Raw genomic sequence first — 18,827 nt, 5'->3', positions numbered from 1 at the left:
AACCCCCCCCCCCCCAACCCCCCTCCGCAACAGGTCAGGTTTTCAGGATATACCAGCTTCAGCACTGGTGGGTCAACCAGTCTCTACTTCAGCACAGGTGGCTCAATCATTTCCAGCTTCAGCACAGGTGTCTCAATCAGTCCCAGTTTCAGAACAGCTAGCTCAATCAGAGGCTTAGTCTTCCACTGAGCCTCTGATTGAGCAACCTGTGCGGAAGATGGGATATGCTGAAAACCTGCCCTATTGGGGGGCTTGAGTGGAGTTGACATCCCTGCTCTACACAGTGCACAGTAGTCCATGAATGGAAAACCCTTTTAAGTTGTCCTTTTTTGGGGGAGTGGGGTGGAAACAATGAAGATGACAGATCAATTTAAATTGGATACAAGGGAGTTAGGGCAGCTTCATTTGGTTAAATATACAATTTCTTTGTAAAGAAAGAGAAAACTAACGAAGATGGAGATACAGTACTTAATGCTCCGTTTACACTAACTGCTCTGTTGAGTATCCTGACCATGTTCTCAGACTCCAAAGGCAGACCATATTTTTGGTATTATAAATAACCCAGTCATGTACTAGCTATACCCTTGCATGTATATCGAAATGCAATGGTGGCCGCTATAAGCCAGCAAGACTAGGGTCTCTGTGGACAGAAGCATTTGTCTGATTGGCCCTCTGTCCAATATCGAAAACTAATGCTGAAATGTTTCATTTGCAAAGCTCGTCAATACTTGCATTTCTAATATGTTAATATTTACCAAATTTCTCTTCTGTATTATGAAGGGCACTAAAGTGAGTAGTCCAAAATGTGTCATTATGCTCAACAAGAATTGTGACAAATGGCAACTTTTAAAGGGGTAAGAGGAAAAAAGGAAATAAGTGGATTTGATTTTTGAGGACAGTAGGATAGAGGAGGGGGGGGGGGGAGGGAGGGAGGAAGGAAAAGGGGGGGGGGAAGGAGAAGGGGGGGAGGAACACATTCCAAGAGCTTCACTCCTGAACTGGTCCAGACAGGAGGTCAGAGTTTGTGTGTGTGTGTAAGAGAGTGTAAGTGGGAGAATGTGTGTAAGTGGGAGTCTGTGGTTGTAAATGGGAGGGTCTGTGGGTGTAAGTGGGAGTGTGTGTGGGAGTGTGGTAGTGTGTGTGTAAGTTGGAGTGTGTGTAAGTGGGAGAGTGTATGTACGTGGGTGAATGTGTATGTGTGTAAGTGGGTGAGTGTGTATGTGTGTAAGTGAGAGAGTGTGTGTGTGCGTGTAAGTGGCAGAGTGTGTGGGTGTATGTAAGTGGGAGGGTGTGTGGGTGTGTGGGTGTATGTAAGTGGGAGAGTGGGAGTAAGTGGGACTAGGTGTGTGGGTATAAATGGGTGTGTGGGTGTAAATGGGTGTGTGTGTAAGTGGGAGAGTGTGGGAGTGGAGTGGGTGTAAATGGGTGTGTGTGTAAGTGGGAGAGTGTGCGTGTGGGGGTGTAAATGGGTATGTGGGTGTAAATGGTGTATGTGTAAGTGGGAGAGTGTGCACGCACGCACGCAAGGGGGAGAGGGTGCGTAGGGGTAGAGAGGGGGAAAGGTGGGCGAGAGACAGGGGGCGAGTGTTGGCGTTCCCCAGAATTTCAAAATTTAATTCTGGGGTTCCCTAACAAGAAAAAGGTTGAAACCCACTAGACTGTAGTGTGTTTTGTTTGTGCCCGACTGGCTCGGTAGACAGATAATCCTACTGTGGCCGGATGATGACCTTCTTACATTGTTCCTTAAGCATTCGTTTCTACTATATTACATACATATACTCCCGATTAAAATAAATACACGCATGATAAGACTTTAGTTATGAATCTTAGTCATGGGCGAAAAAGAAATGTTGGTTATGTTTCAGCTAATCAGACTTCTGTACATTATGCCCCATAACTATAACTCCCATTTTTGACGTCACTTAAAAATATCAAATTCTCTCACTTTGCAATTGATAATCTGATGGATGTAAATGGGTGTGATATAATAAATAATCTGATGGGTTTAGAGAAGTGATTCACAAATGAAAGCATGCGGTTTGCATACAAATCAGTAATTACTGTGACCGGAATAGTACATTACATTATTTGGTTAATTCATTTCCATTGCAAAACGAGCCAGGCATGGCTTCTTTCCCAAAAGTACCAGACAACTCATAGTGGATAAATACAAGTCTATGGGGTGTTATTTAATAAACTGTGATCGTGCCGACTGGGTCACCCCCGCACAGAAACTCCCTTTGATATCAATGAGAGTTTCCGCTCGGTAGTTCCTCGATTGGCACGATAACAATGGAATGAATAGCCCCCGTATGTGTGCATGATTCTTACCTCGTGGAGCAATTTTTCTAATTTCTGTTGTAACTCCAGAAAATATCGTGAGGTTATGAGGCCCTCGTGGGATTTATCCAAGCAATCTCGAGCCAGCTCAATGATCTGGTGGTGGGTGAAACTAAGCACTCCATCTGCCAGTGGGAGTACACTGTCAGGAGAATAGCTGGTGATAATCTCCTGAAGTCGCTCTTCCATCTGAGCTGTGGCCTAATTACAAATATAAACAAACTTCCATCAACAATTTCTCAAGCTTTGACAATCAACTCACATACAGTAGGTACTTTTTCACATGCTTTTATTTTACGAAGCATAATGTCCTTGCATATCAAAGCGCATATAATAAATGTAGATCATAAAATAAATCTCTGAAGTATAGTGCAATAATAACTTCAAATGTAAGAACATAGTAATCAAATGACTAGGCCTCACGTCTTTTGTTAAATCTGGTGCCCGGTTAGGATATTAGGTAATGGGGATTGTTGCACAAATATACACATAGTAGAACTAGGTATAAATGGCACCTCTCAATTCACATTAGTAACAGGCTGAACTTCACAAATCGGAATAACACTTACCGTCAAATTATAAAAGGATTTTGGAACAATGTGATTTGAAACTTAGGAAGCAAAAACTATCTGAGTTACAAATAATAATACACAAACAGATTTTTATTTTTTTAATGGGTTATATCATGGTTAGGTTATACAAATGCAGCGGCCTAGATTCGACCACATCTCGGGGTAAAAACCGCAAGATGCCATCAAAACCTCGCGAGGTGGTCCACAGCAGACTAACGACCCAGTGGATTAACACAGCGGGGTTCCCTGCTGAGCGAATCCTACCGGGTTCCACCTGTCTGTAAGAGACGCGCAGCAAGAGATAGACTGAATCAGTCACTCTACCTGCGCGCCTCTAACAGGCAATCGCAGGGGTTTTATTTATTTTTAATATTACCGTGTTGTATCAGGGGGTCTCTGGAGCTGAACTGCATTGATTTCAGGTCCGGGGACTCCCAGCTTCCCGAGTTACAGGCCTGTCATGTGGTGCCGGTATCCCGGCGGCCATGTTTAAATTCTCCAGCGTCACGGCCCACGTGATCGGGGGATGTAAACAAACCAGAGGGATACTGGCACCCCATAACGGGGCCTGGAACCATGGAAGCAGGATGTCCCCGGACCTGAGATCAATGCGGTTCAGCTCCGGCAGCCACCTGCTACAATACTGTAATATTAAAATAAAATAAAACCCCCACGATCGCCTGTTAGTGGCGCGCAGGTAGAGTAACTGATTCAGTCTCTCCCTCTCTTACAGACAGGTAGAACCCGGTAGGATTCACACAGCAGGGAACCCCGCTGTGGTAATCCGCTGGGCCATTAGTCTGCTGCGGCCCACCATGTGAGGGATTTGGTGAATTGGCTGCAAATTGGGATCGTGATGCGGTCGAATCTAGGCCGCTGCACCTGTATTAGCATCATGCAGTAAAGTATTTTACCCCAATTAGAAAGATCGTGCCACAATAAAATTAGGAACATACTTTACCCCCTTACTCATGGCTTGCTTGTTTGCCATTATGTACAGCAGATGACCAGAAAAATATTGACTAAATGTGGGCTAGTCATATAATGTCTAAGAATGTGAATTGTAAGTAATTAAAATAAAGCGGAATAAATAATTGTAAGTATTACTCTTTTTATACTATCATGCAAAACTAAGCACCTAGACACCAAAAAAACAACAGTTATTGTATTTGCTATTCACACTGAATGGCCAGATAAAAAAAAAAAGAGGTGTAGTTTCAATGAAATTACCTTTGGAAATCGCTCTTTATATACATGGTTCATCATAATTATTTCATGGTCACAGCATGCAGATGCACGTCCAGGGCTGCAAGTATAGGAAATTGGTTATTTTATATTGCTTGGAAGTACAGAGAGTTCACATATCAATATAATACTTAGAATAAAAAAAAAAAGGAAACTCATTAGAAACAGCATAATTAAATATTCAGAATAAAAACTGAAATATGGATGCCTACTCTTACCAACATCTGGTCCAGAAAAGTAATGAAGCTCATTACCAAATTAAGAAAGTATTTATGTGAAGAACAGAAGTGAAATAGTTTTACATTTGTTATATCAACATTAGATATATAGTATTGCTAAAAGTTAATGAATTGGCCTTCATATAAATATAGTGTAGCCCTGGGTGATTTTGGGGCTATAGTTCTGTTCTCCTGGCAATAATACCTGGTAAGGGCAGGTTTTCCCCACACATGCTGTGCAGTGAGTCTGTGAAGGTAGTGTCATCAGGTCCTGTGTCCAATTAGAGACACAGGGGTGGTGTCTACTGGAGCTTACTTAATATATACTTTGATATTTTGGACTGACGTTGGTACAGAAAGACCAATGTCAAATTCATTCAACCTACCAAACATGAAACATATCCTTTTGACTTATGATCCTGAACGTAAATGTTTTTTTCAATGTAAACGCTTGAAATGCATGTACAATATTGAATAATCTGAGCAAGTAAAATGCAAATAAATATTTTAGAGAAGTAGCTCATAGTAATTTATAAATGAGAGAAAAGTACAGTACATGGAAAGCAGATGATGGAAATGGAAAACTAGTTTATATTCCTTTAAAAAAAGCTTTGTGAAGTAGTATTTCAGCATTGGAATATTTAAAGATGCTACACAAATTAGAGGCTGAAATGTGAAGGAAGAATGTTCCATTATCCAAATAAATGTTATGGGAAAATAAATAAATACATGTTGGTTCTGCACATTTTCTAGAAGCAGAACTTTAATCGCATTATTATAAATAATTAGGAAGGCAGATGGATTGAAAAGGTCAATATATTTCCTGTCCTATTTCTTTCAATTTTATTTCAAGGTGGAATATGCATTTAGAGCTTTTAAAGGCTCCTTGTTCTTTGCCACTTCCATTATACGAATACTGTAGGTACATTTAGGTATTGCTATATTATTAACAACATTTATGCTAAAAGCACCCTCAGTTCTCAGGCAAAGCAGCTGAACAGCGTTCTGAATTAAGTTTTTTTTTTTTAAATAGGGGAGCATTGCTATGTTAAATTGCAAATGTACAAATGTGAAAACCAAGATACTATGAAAAAAGAGAAAAATATATATATCTACTATATTTTACTCTTAAAAGATCTTGTTTGTGTATCACTTTCCAAAACGTATTTTTGTGACGAGGTAGAATGGTTTTCAACTATAGGTATTCCTTCCCAATTATTCATAATTATCATTTAGGGTAAAAATGAACATAATCAAAGGACTAGCTTCTAAAAATTCCCATTATAATGGCCACATAAGCAAATGATAATACCGTAGTTTAAAGAATAATGCTGTATATTCGAAATAATTGTGAGGAATTGGGAGAGTCATATATGTGCAACTTGTCTGGATTCATAAAATGGTTACATTCCATGTGAAATTTTGATTTTTAGCACAAGGGTAAATTTTATTCCGATTTAATTACTGTTTCCAAACAGCAGCAGCTTACACACACCTGAGACTTCTGGATCGAGGGCGCAGTGGAGTTGTCCTGCATCTGTCATCGCTGGCAATGCTTTCAGTGCAGAAATGTTTGGACAAAAAATGTAGTTCATCAGGTGTTGGTTGATATGGTAACTGGTGTAACTTCTCCTGGGAGGAACAGGACGACTGCAGAGAACATGAGAGAATGTTAAGTTATCCTTGCAGTCAGATATTGCAGAGATCTCTTCTCATACATAAAATTAATAAAAAAAATGTGCATTAATGGATAACCGAACAATGGTTTTAGTAAGAGATGCGGCAAGCGTAATTTCGTGATATTTTGTTGACAGTGTAAGAATTAGTAATGAATACTATGAAATGTACAAGTAATATTTATACAGTACGTCTGGAACACAATTATGTCAACGGGCACGGACTCATGTCTACAAAGCACAACTTACAATGGACTTGGTTTATTATTGTATAAATGTTCTTTTTGAATGTCAGAATAGTTGTAGGTCAGTTGAAGGGGAATATAAATGGATATCAGTAATGCCGTAATGGGAATACATTTTTTTTTGTGGACAAGCGTAGCACAATAAAAAAAAATGGATGCCGACAGGTTATTATTGCAAAGAAATTTTTAGTATATGGGGAAGATTCACTAAGCTCCTATAAGGTTTATTTGATCTCGATTCTACATAATCCGCCATTCATATCAAAAGCCGTTTAAGGCAGGATTTATTTATAAAATATTTTACAAGGAAGTAATACATTGAGAGTTAACTTTCGGTTTCAAGTATGTCCTGTGCATAGAGTTAAGATGACAAATAATACATGGTTACAAATACAGCTACATAAGTGAACAGGGTATACATTATATACAAGACATTGCAGGCACAGCTAGAGATAATATACATTATAGGTGTATGTAACAGTTACCGACCAGATTGAAATAGGCTGAGCTCTGATAGCCCTTATCGGAACATAGTGAATACAGGACTATGTCTCACTTCTCTCTAATCAATTTAAAAAATCTAAATCAAAGCAGACCAAGAAAGAATGAAGTGGGGAAAAGGTGATTGCCAAGTCTGTAAATGTAATGCATTTTTCTTTAAATATGGGTTACAAACTCCCCCAGAAATTGTTTTGGTGATAACAAATGAAATTGTGCATATATTCAACACACATTCCTTTTTCATATTAGCTTTATGAATAATGACTTTTCATTTACATTCCAAACAACTATGGTTTTACTATGAAATACATGTTTTTTTTTTTTTAAAGTCACAACAACTTGTATTCTAGTTCCTTGCACACACACTGGAGATTAAAAACTATACCAATAATAGTCTCAATAAGTTACTGCAAAGTCATGCAAAATGAAAAACTTTCAAGGACATGAAACATATTGCATGTGATCCTGGCATTAAAGAGGTTAACTACATGGGGGAAACACACATTCTTCCTCATGTTTTTTGTCGTCATCTTTTTTTAAATTAAAGTACATATTCATCTGTTTATCATATACCTTTATATACGGTAGTTGGTGTAAGAGTTCGATACGAGGAAGCGTGTTACCTGTGATTGCTTTTATATTACTGTAAGACCCTGTGCCTTTACATCAAATGTTTTATTACTATATAGACAGGCTGTGTTGACAGTTTCTGATTAGCTACAGCATTTGATTGTCAGAAGAAACCAATCTATCTTCCTGGTCGCAGGACACCTTAAGGATCCAAAGGCCTTGAAGACGGAGTGGGGAGAAGAACCTTCAGAAACAGTCAGGAGGCAGCTCAGGATTGTAAAAGCAAGCAATCATTTGTGAACTCTTATAGGTGTTATGTATCAGAGAGGAAAAAAAATCAGAACATGTTGTACACACCAAATAAATATTTAATTAGAAAACCACTTAAAGCGGCAATCCAAGAGGCCGTTTTCAACCCCCACTTTTGTTAACTTTCTTTCCTTGAATTGAAGCAAGGGGTCTCCCGCGCTGAACCCCCATTAATTTCAGCTCCGGGAACCCTCATTTAAAAAAAAATGTTTTTGTTACAAGTATCTTGGATTGCTCCTTTAACATGAATGTACCAAGTCTGAGTAGAAAATTCTCAATGTATAATAAGTTTGAAGGTTCCATCACTTGTGGGCATCCTTGACTAGCTATGAGAAGTATTTTTGTAATAGGCTTCTAATTAAAATAACTAATATTTAACACAAAAAAAGTGCTGCTTATTGAGGCTTTAGAAACAAATGTCATCATTATTTTAGATATATACTGTAGTATTGCTAAAAGTTAATGAATTGGCCTTCATATAAATATAGTGTAGCCCTGGGTGATTTTGGGGCTATAGTTCTGTTCTCCTGGCAGTAATACCTGGTAAGGGCAGGTTTTCCCCACACATGCTGTGCAGTGAGTCTGTGAAGGTAGTGTCATCAGGTCCTGTGTCCAATTAGAGACACAGGGGTGGTGTCTACTGGAGCTTACTTAATGTACTGCAACTTCCTATTTAGTCAGTCTGTCCTGACCGTGAGAGGTGCAAGGTTAACCGTACCAAGCTGTCAGGGCTCTGGCAGGCTTGAGGCCTCCCTACGGGGAATGTGGGTCAACCCCTACCTCCTATCCCACCAGGGGATAGGGGAAGAGCAAGAACCACTCTTGGTGCCCTTGGCCGGGAGTGAGTTCAGGGACATCCTGATGGTGAAGATCCTTCTATCTGCTGTGATCTGTGCTGCTGAATAAGGAAGACCAAATAAAGAGCTGCTACATTTTACCTATACCTTCCTGCCTGAGACTAAAGTATATTGGGAGGAAGGGAGACAATTAATTTGCAGATACTTCACCCCATACAGCTGGGGGCTGCACAAGATGGAGGCGCTACATCTGTGAGTAGAATTTGGGCAAGACCCCAGAAGCCTGTCCTGGTATTCCCCTTTACCATCATGTGGCCCCCTGTTACCAGCAGGTATGCACCACTCAGACCAATGTAACCAGAGCAGTATTTCCCCTAGGAGACCCTATGTGAGATTGGGTGGGGGAACAGGGTTACAATAGATATTAAATATATTGGAGATATTAAAATAGAACACATCCAGGGTGAGTTTTCTGGCTGGGTTTCTATATCAAAAGCAAGGTCTACCTTTCTGTTTTACAGCTTCTGCAGTTATTCATTACCTGAGAAGGAACAGGATGACTGCAAAGAATTGAACCACTTACAGTACATGTGACCTCTTAGAAATGCATAAGCTTTTCTCACAGCCATGTATGATCTAAAGTGGACCAAAAAAACCGAAATAGTCTGGCAGCCTGGCCCAATCATTTTACTAGACTATTTCTATTTTAAATGTGAGCTTTTTTTTTTAAAATTAAATAAAATCTAAAAAAAAAAAGTAAGCTTACATCTCCTATGTACTTCAGGTGTGCTCCTTTTTGAGCACAGAAGTCTCTCCCTATGTTATTTGGAGAGAAGTTTGTAGGGATGGAGTGTGTGTTTATATATATATATATATATATATATATATATATATCATACATTTTAAGTTATGGTGGGTGAAAAAGGCGACAGAAAACCTCCACCGTTGGCATATAGCCAATAAAGAATATCATTTGTGAGCCATTCACATGTCTTAGACAGGTCTGCAACCCTGCCTTTCAACCATTATCACCTCGCATACAGTGCTCCCACTGCAGCAAGGGATTCTGGGAAATTATATGCAAATGAGCACACAATGTGTCACCTTTTGCCTGGAATATCCATTCACATGGAACCCATTTAAATTTTATATATATAAAACAAAAAAGACATACATATATATATATATATATATATATATATATAACGGGTATTCCCTCTAGTCTGACCCACCCAATCTAATATTGGCCCCTGTGGTCTATCCAGCCCCCATTACATGGTCGTGCCTGGTGGTGCACCTGTTGGCAACAGGACTCCTCAGTCTCCCGCATGATGGTGTTCGGGGACTGTCAATCCAGACAGGCAGCTGAGGTAGTGTGTGCGAGTCCTACCTATATCACGTGCAGCGCCTCCACCTCATCAGGATCTCTGCGTCTGCAGGGAGATGGTTCTGATGAGGAACTCCTTCTTGGTGGTGACTTCCACTGGAGAGTAACTTCAGTGGGGTTGTCTTTGAACAGGGCATCTTTATTGCCGATAGTATGGGCAGACTGCCCCTTGCAGCGGTTAGCTCAGGCGCACATCTTGCCGTACTGTCCCTTGAAAAGGTACGCCCTCCCAATGGAGTGGGATCCCCTCTCCCCGCAGGGAGATCACCCCTGTGCCAGGTCCCTGGACACAGTGTGTCCTTGTCAGGCTTGATGCTTCTTGATGTAGAAACGGGCCACTAGTTACTGCACTAGTGGGCCCTCCATTCACAAGTCTCAACACAGACTGATTCCTTCCTCCAACGCACTAACTTTGGGCAGTGCTGTGCCTTATATACCTCAGGAAACAGGCAGATCTCTGATGTCACTAACTGTGGACTCAGAGTATGTAGCCACTCCCATCCATACATAGGACACCTCACCAGGGTGTGAGGGCAAACCTCCATGATTACTGCTGGCACCCCTGTAACTTACCAGGTTTACTGCCAGCAGGAGAGACAACTGCAGACCATTTTACAGCATGGCTACAAACACACACGTGTGTGTGTGTGTGTGTGTGTGTGTGTGTGTGTGTGTGTGTAAAATAGAATGGTCTGTTATATTAGCCCTGTTAAATTCCAGGCAGTAACAGGTTAATCTATGGGCTAATGACCCCCCTTGTTCTTTCCTTGAAGATGAGGAAAGGAGGTGCTGACTCGTGGCCTTGGAGGTGGGTACAGTCCAAAAGCCCGCCCCTTCTAGATTCTTCTGGGGAAGATCTAAATTGAGTGGACTCTCCTTCAGGAGAGGGCAAAGAGAGTTCTACTCTACCCTCCCAAGAGAGAGGGTGTGGGAGAGGAGGTCCAGCACTACCTTCTGGCGGGAGAGGTTGTGCGTAAGAGTGGAGTTCTGCCCTGCTCTAGGAGTAGATGTGGAAGGAGATGAGGTCTGGCTCTGCTCCTGAAAGGGAGTAAGAGGGCTATGAGTCTTCCCCATTGCGGGGCAAGCATGCCGTTCTAGGCCAGCCTAGAGACCATCCAGATCAGAATGCCCCAAGAGAATGGGCAAGCACCACCCAGAAGCCCCACTGCAGGAGACTATGCTGCTCTAAAGAAGGAGAAGGAGAGAGAGAAAATAAAGATGCTTGGGCACCTTGCCTCTGCCTGGGTGTGAGTTACTGGCTAGGAGGTAGATGGACTGCAATGGCAGGAGCTGATATCCTATTCTTGGGATCCTGTCATGGCTGGAGGCACTGTACGATGAGTGTGAATAACTAAGAAATGTCCCTAACGCTTGTCCCATTGCCAATACCATTGCGCAGCTCAGCTTCTCCTGACACCACAGGTAGGCTTCAGCACCACACAAGAAGCAGTAACCAGGGTAGTTTCCCAGAGTAGGGGGAAAACAGGGTTACATACATACACATATATACAGTATATATATATATATATATATATATATATATATATATATACAGTATATATATATATATATATATATATATATACACACACACACACACACACACACACACACACATATATATATATTATACATACACATATTCCATAACAAAGTAAAATAATAAACACTCAAGGTATATACAGTGTACTATTTACAAGATCAGTATATCAAAAATGAAAACCAAGCTGACACAAATGCACAATAAGAAACCTGATTTCACAGGAACAGGTCCTTCATCAATTTGACATGTGTCACAGCCTTGTTTGGTGGCCGCCACGGGAAACAGGGTAGTGTGTGATTTGTTACCAATGTAGAAGCATGCAAGGTATAGCAGGATGTGCTGGAGTATCTTTTTTTTAAAACTCCTAATTCAAGTCTGCATTTGCAGCGTTCCCTCCAGTTAGGTAGGGCCTCTGCGATCACCCAGTGAACCTGAGGTAGGATATCACAAGAATCTTGAGACCTCCAGGTCGCCCTATCGTGGCAGGCACCGAATCATTATTTCAGCCATTAGTCATCTTTTTGGATAAATTGCTCGCCCTTTGGTAATTAACTCAAGGTCCTATATCCAGGATACGTCTACCTTTTCACGAAAAATTGAGGAATTTCCTTTACTGATTGAGGAGGTGTTGCTTGTGACTTTGGATGTGAATAGTTTATACACCTCCATCTCACATGCAGAAGTGATTGAGGCTGTTAAGACTTCCATGAATTTGGAGAGACTGTTCACACCCAAAGAACGCATGTTTGCCCTTGATCTTTTGGACATCATTCTGAAGGAAAACTTTTTCCTATTCAAGGATACATTCTACATACAAGTACAAGGGACAGCCATGGGGTCTAACGTTGCACCCACATACAGACGAGATCACGAGTATTCTAAAGCTTGCCTTAAACTAGCCCGGTTACATTCTGGGTATGTGCTGGGTGTAACCTAGCTAGTTTAAGGCAAGTTTAAGGCATTTCTGCATTGACTAATGACCCATAGGATTAACACAGCAGGGGTCCCTGGCAGTCCCATTCAGTTTGAATGGGACTGCCAGGGACCCTTGCTGTTAATCTGATGGGCCATTAATCAATGCAGAAATGCTGGATCTAGTTTAAGGCAAGTTTAAGGCATGTACCCAGCATGTACCTGGGTCTTTTTGGCGATTGCCACTGGTTTGTGTTAGAATAGTCGCAGTCTCTGCTCTATACATGAATCATTTCGAGGATGATTTTGTGTTTCACCATCCGCTATTCATGTTGTGTGGGCGTTACATAGATGACATATGCATGTTCTGGGGCAGGTCCAAGGAAAATCTGTTTACCTTCATTACGGATCTTAAATCATCACGTAACACCATTGGTTTCACCTTGGTAACTGATAAGACAGCCATTAACTTCTTGGACAAGACCATTAAGATTATCGACCATAAATTGAAATCTGACATTTATACCAAGAAAACTGATAGAAATTATTTGCTGCATTTCCAGAGTTTACATCCCTTGGGTAGCATCAAAGGTCTCCCATTTAGCTAATTTCTGAGGGCAAGGAGAATCGTCAGTACCTCTAAACTGTAGCATTAAGTTTAAATGACATGCAAAGGAAATTTGAGAGTAGAGTTTATCCTGTTCCACTCCTCCAGGCCCAATGTGACAAGGCAAAGATCACTTTAAGGACATCATTACAACATGAGGGACCCCAGACTCAGGGAATGAACAGAGAATTGTCTATCCCTTTGTTTCATCTTATAGCACCTGGAGTGGACGGGTAAAAAACATTATCTTGCACCATTGCTTGGCACCTGCTCAGCACTGATGACCTACTGTCTCCAGCGCTGACTATTAAGCCCTCTTTTCATATAAATGAGGCAAGTACCTCAGAGATCACCTCATTAAGGCTGATTTAAGGGGGAGAACACATACTGTACACAGACATTTCTAGGAACTCCCAAATTAGGCAGCTTCAGATGTTTCAGTTGCAGCCAATGTGACAGCATGCAAGAGGGAAATCAATTTTCTCACCTCAAGTCAGACAAAAAATTATTTATAAAAAGATTTTACACTTGCTTATCTAGAAATGTGGTTTAGCTGGTCAAATGTCATTGTGGGTTGGGATATGTGGGTGAAACTACACAGTGCGTCAAGGATAGGATTAGACAACATAAAGCTGCCATTCGCAGGTTTGATCTGGAGGCCCCAGTGGCACATCACTTCACACAAGCGGGACAACGCTAGCCAACTACAGTACCAGGTCATACTGTAAATGAAGTTGAAAAGAGCTTTGGGCGGTAGCATCAACAGGCTCCTGTTACAGAAGGAATCTAAATGGATTAGGCGATTAGGCACTATGACACCTGAAGGGATCAATAAAGAGCTTGATTTAAGCTGTTCGAAGTGTGTGTCCATTACATGTTCCAGCCGTAAGTCCGTCATCGCTTATACAGTATGTGCTTAGTGATCGGTCCATGACTGCCATGGTTTTCACCCACCTCTACCATCCACTCTTCCCTCCCCTTCATGGGATAGAAGGTTTTCGGCTGTTCTCACTATTGCTTACTACTAGGGTGATTTAATCTGCTGTCACGTTGCCCGGGGGATGTTTAATGTTACTCCCCCTGTACATAAAATAGTGGGTGGTAAGTGTATAGATGATAAAACTCAATCTTTAATGGTTATCAAATTAAAATAAGGTGGTACATTTAAGTGATGAATGAAATACTAAAAACGTTGCCCTGGTGGGCTGAGTGCCAATAAGTGATCTGGCAGTCAGTTGCAAGCAAGGTTAATACCTTTGTAGGGTGTTAATGCCAGCGATGGTGTGTGCGTTTTTTTAGAGGGGTTAATTAATTGCTCCCATATTAATGCGCATACAGGCCGTTCAGACTTCTGTTTGCACAGCAACTGTCCCCTGAAAGTACACACAGACGGCTTGTGCTGATAGCAGTACAATCTCTACACGAAAAATAGAGAAATGTCGGTTCAATGGTATTGTCAGTATTTAAGTGTTAATCAGAAAGGGAGATTCCCTGTTATAGAACCTGTCATGTCTCCGGCTATACCAAGCAGGAACAGACCTCTCTTTTAAAATTGTGTTGCTTATGTGGGCTATTTTGTTGCAATACCAGCGCTAGCAAGGTATGGGGAAATATGTTTTAATATAGTTACTGCTACAGTACATATTAGCTGTCTATATATTTAAGCTACCTTGTAAACACATCTCCCCTCCTGAAGTTATGAGCAGATTTATAACAGGGAATCTCCCGTTCTGATTAACACTTAAATACTGACAATACCATTGAAACGACAATCTCTATTTTTCGTGTAGAGATTGTACTGCTATCAGCACAAGCCGCCTGTGTATATTTTCAGGGGACATTTGCTGTGCAAACAAAAAGTCTGAAGGGCCTGTATGCGCATTAATATGGGAGCAATTAATTAACCCCTCTAAAAACCGCACACACTGTCGCTGGCATATTGGCACTCAGCCCACCTGGGCAACGTTTTTAGTATTTAGTTTGTCACTTATATGTACCACCTTATTTTAATTACCATTAAATATTGAGTTTTATCATCTATACACTTACCACCCTCTATTTGGGGTCTTTGAGTGCTCTTAACTAGCCGGATTCTTTTTCTTAGGTTTACCATATATTAACATATACCGGCAGCAGCACCAGACCCCGCATCATTATTTTCTACCCATACAGCACCAACTGAGCAGGGGTCGCTACCCCCAAGGTATATCATCCCTCTGTACATAACACATCATTGCATTTGGTATGATTAACCTTGTTTTATTAACCATATGCCTTTATGTTTTATGTTCCCTGCTATATGTACTCTCAACCAGTGGCCAGTTACCTTGACAACCATTATAACATAATTCGAGTGCATTGCCGGGCTCACGTTGCCTGGCGCTTCATGTGACCAGTGACATCAGACCTCCCGGTTGCCATGACGATCACAAGTGCTACATTCCACTGCAGTTCTGGGTTTGTTCCAGCTGATGCCCCATGTGACTCGTGACATCAATAGCTTGAGCCAATCAGTGATCTCGGCCAAACCATGGCAGCCCTTCACACACGTCTTGCTGCATTTCTGGGTTCACATCATCTGATGGCCCATGTGTTCAGTGATGTCACAGGCCTGGACCAATGGGTGCACAAGTTTGCAGTTTCCACCTCCTAATGTCGTCATGGCTCGTCGGGGATTTACACTCCACACCACAGCTGATCATACAGGCACCCTGTCTCAGCTGTATACCAGACGCCAATCTCTGACTACCAGGGATACTGTGATTGTGCCAGTGTCTTTCATCAAAACATAACGTTACTCCTATTCTGTATCCCTTGGTACTCTCTCGGGCTGATTTCTATTGTGGCATCCCGCATTTGACAGAAGGAATTGTGATCTTCTTTATTGGATGATATGAATACATTGCCCCTGTGGGCTGTTTATGAATTCTCCTCTTCCAGGACTAACTAGCCACAGTACTGCACTGGGTGCCCCCCTTTTTTGTGTTTTCTCAGGATGTGCACCTATTAGGGACTACATGGATATCCTACCTGTGAGGGAGGGTTTTACCACAGGGGTTAATGGAAGAACCTATAATTGTATTGGTCTTTGGGAACGGGCCTGACGAAGGGGCTCACCCCCTCCCCACCCAAAAAAAAATTGCCCCCTTATTCCCCTTTACCCTGTTTTTGTGGTCTTTCCCTCCTCTCCTTCCCCTTACCCCGTTTTCCCCTCTCTTCCCTTGTGTTGCATTCCGTATAGTCATAAATTGTACTATCGTTCTGTGTGCAGATTTGTTACCTTCATTTGAAACTGATAACACTGTACATACGTCACATTTAGTTTGCATCAGTGTGCAGTGTATATAGACTTTTGACATATTACGTTTGATTTGGCTTAACCTTCCATTTTTATACTTTTCCTTTGAGTGCTGGGAACTCCACTTTTTTTTGTATACTTAGTTTGTTGAGGATATTGGGTCCCTCCTTGTTCCCGCTGCACTACTCATCCCCTTTTTTCGCACATTTGTCCCACAGCGTGCTGTCTATCCTCCATACTTTTTTTTAATGAATATCCATGTGTTACTTTAGATGGCATACCTCTCTTGAGCCCAGTCTTTGCACTTTTTTTGTCTCATTTTACAGTAACATGCCCTACTGTTCTGACGAACCATATTTACCACCACGAACTGGAGTCAAATACAAAGGTTCAAAGGGACAGGCTGCACGTGGGCGCAGCTGAAGGCTAAACTCCTGCTGAACCTTGGACATGGACCATCAGTACAAGGGTAAATAAGAAAATGAAGGCTGTGGTAAACTTAAATCAATAGTGCCATCAATTTGTACACTTTCAGATATGTAATAATTAGGTTGCAGTACAAAACAACTATCTAAACTGAGTTACGCCGGCACTACCGATGCCATTGGATTCCCAGGATTATCATTGAATGCTTCCTAAGAACCTCTACTTACAAGTCAAACCAAGGACATGCAGAAGCCTGTAGGCCACTGTAAAGAACTCTCTCTCCATCTCCAGAGAAGCATTGGGAGTAAACCATGATTCAGATGTATACATCATATTCAGCCACTTATTTAAATTGTACTGAGTAGGCGGCACAACTGCTCTTAGAAAGTCACAGAAAGAATGATTATTTATTCCTGCTCAGCTGCTTCTTGGCTCCAAGTGCTTAGCCATTAGTTCAGTTCATTCTATGATCATTATGGATCTCATACAGGGAAGTAAAATAAATATCAAGGACTTGTTAATAGTATATCTGTTTTTAGCAGTTTGTAAACCCAACATGTGTTCTTTATTCACCCTAATAAACAAATGCAGAAATGGGTTTAATTCTGGATGACGAATATGCTACACATACAGGCTATTCTTATTGCCGGCATCTACCGCCCCACTACAATACTTGACTGATATCACTCCTTTTCTGGACACAATTTCCTCTCTGAATGAAAAGAATGTGCTGTAAGTTCTTTGGGATTTCAGCCTCAATTGGCTTAACCATAACAAGAAAATATGGATACAATTAAAGACACAAAAATGTATTCAACTAATTTCCCAACCAACACGGACAAACCTAAAATCTGACAACCATTCCTTGCTATATTGGAATCTATCCTCTTGTCCAACAGAATCCAATCCTCTGGTATCTTGCCTGAGACCTTCAGTGGCCATGCAATTGTGTATTCTGTAAAGAAAATTAAATCACTCAAGACAAGCTACTCGCTAGAACATTTAGAAACTTTAACTGACAACAAATTATGGCTGGTCTCACCAACTGCCCTTGGTACAGTATCAACCTGATACCTGAGCCCTATTATGCGCTTGTTTGTTTTCCCGAACAGAGTTCTTAAAAACCTGAGATAACCATGCTCCATTCCTCAGAAAGAGTACAGGAGGGACACTCATCAAAGTGCAACCCTAACTATAATCATGAAGCTCAACCTTGGAGAACCCTTAAAGCCCCACCCCTTCCCAACAGTGCTCACAATTTTCCATTTGTCCAAGTATCTGAACAGGAGATTACACAGGCGCTCCTAACATTAAAACTAAACAGCCAATGTAGACCTGACCTAGTGCAACCAAAATTCCTATGACTGTGTTCCAGCCATTTCCATACCACTTACCTCCCTAATCAACTCTTATTTTAATGCCATATCCCACAGACCTGGAAAACTGCCAGAGTTGTACCAATCTTTAAAAGTGGGGACAAAAACATGGTCTCCAACTAGAGACCACTCTCTCTTCTTCCAATACTATCCAAAGTACATGGAAAAATGTATCCACTGTCAATTAAGTAATTACTATACGAAGACAAAATTCCTTAGACGACTACAATCTGGCTTTCTGGAAACAGGACACTAACTGGGCCAATAAACTGGTGCAATATTCCCAGATTTTGTTTAGGTTTTTGAAACTCTTAATCATGTTATCTTGTTAAGTTTCAGCTCTGGAATAGGAGAGTATGCTTTAAACTGATTTCACTCCTACCTATCGAGTAGATCCCAATTTGTGTCTCTTGGGTTCCAACTCTAACCCCTCGGATGTCACCTGTCAACCCCTTGGACGTCCCGCAAGGCTCTGTTTTGGGGCACATACGCTTTTCACTATTAATGATCCATCTACAGCTTGTAAGGCAGCTTCAATGCACATGTATGCGGATGGAACAATCTTATATGCACTGACCTTGGACACATACTTCAATCTAATTTTCTCAACATTTGAAAACTGGATTTCCTAAAATAAACTGTTTTTAAATACAGACAAAAATTTAACTATGGTATTTGGGACTAATGCTAAATTTCTAAAGCTACCATGGACAGAGCTATATATCAGAACCAACTATAACATAATTCTAGCCGCTGTCACTAGTTTTAAGTATATGGAAATTTGGCTCGACTCCCATTTAACATT

At 41.1% G+C, this 18,827-nt stretch overlaps 1 protein-coding gene across 9 annotated transcripts in view; it reads right to left on the bottom strand.

The window, feature by feature from the left end:
* The window catches only part of MAST4 (microtubule associated serine/threonine kinase family member 4), a 607,818-nt gene that overhangs the window by 93,916 nt on the left and 495,075 nt on the right, over positions 1 to 18,827 (bottom strand). For all 9 annotated transcript variants that reach the window (XM_075590393.1, XM_075590412.1, XM_075590402.1 and 6 more), the window contains 3 exons: positions 5,871 to 6,025; positions 4,143 to 4,218; positions 2,332 to 2,541 (listed from right to left, as the gene is read on the bottom strand). In XM_075590393.1, the coding sequence (XP_075446508.1) occupies positions 2,332 to 2,541; positions 4,143 to 4,218; positions 5,871 to 6,025 (441 nt within the window). The remainder of the gene's footprint in view (positions 1 to 2,331; positions 2,542 to 4,142; positions 4,219 to 5,870; positions 6,026 to 18,827) is intronic.

The sequence above is a fragment of the Ascaphus truei genome, chromosome 1 (genome assembly GCF_040206685.1).
Source record: "Ascaphus truei isolate aAscTru1 chromosome 1, aAscTru1.hap1, whole genome shotgun sequence".
Lineage (NCBI taxonomy): Eukaryota > Metazoa > Chordata > Amphibia > Anura > Ascaphidae > Ascaphus > Ascaphus truei.
The sequence above is the reverse complement of the archived record's forward strand: the minus strand, read 5'-3'. Positions and strand labels throughout refer to the sequence as shown.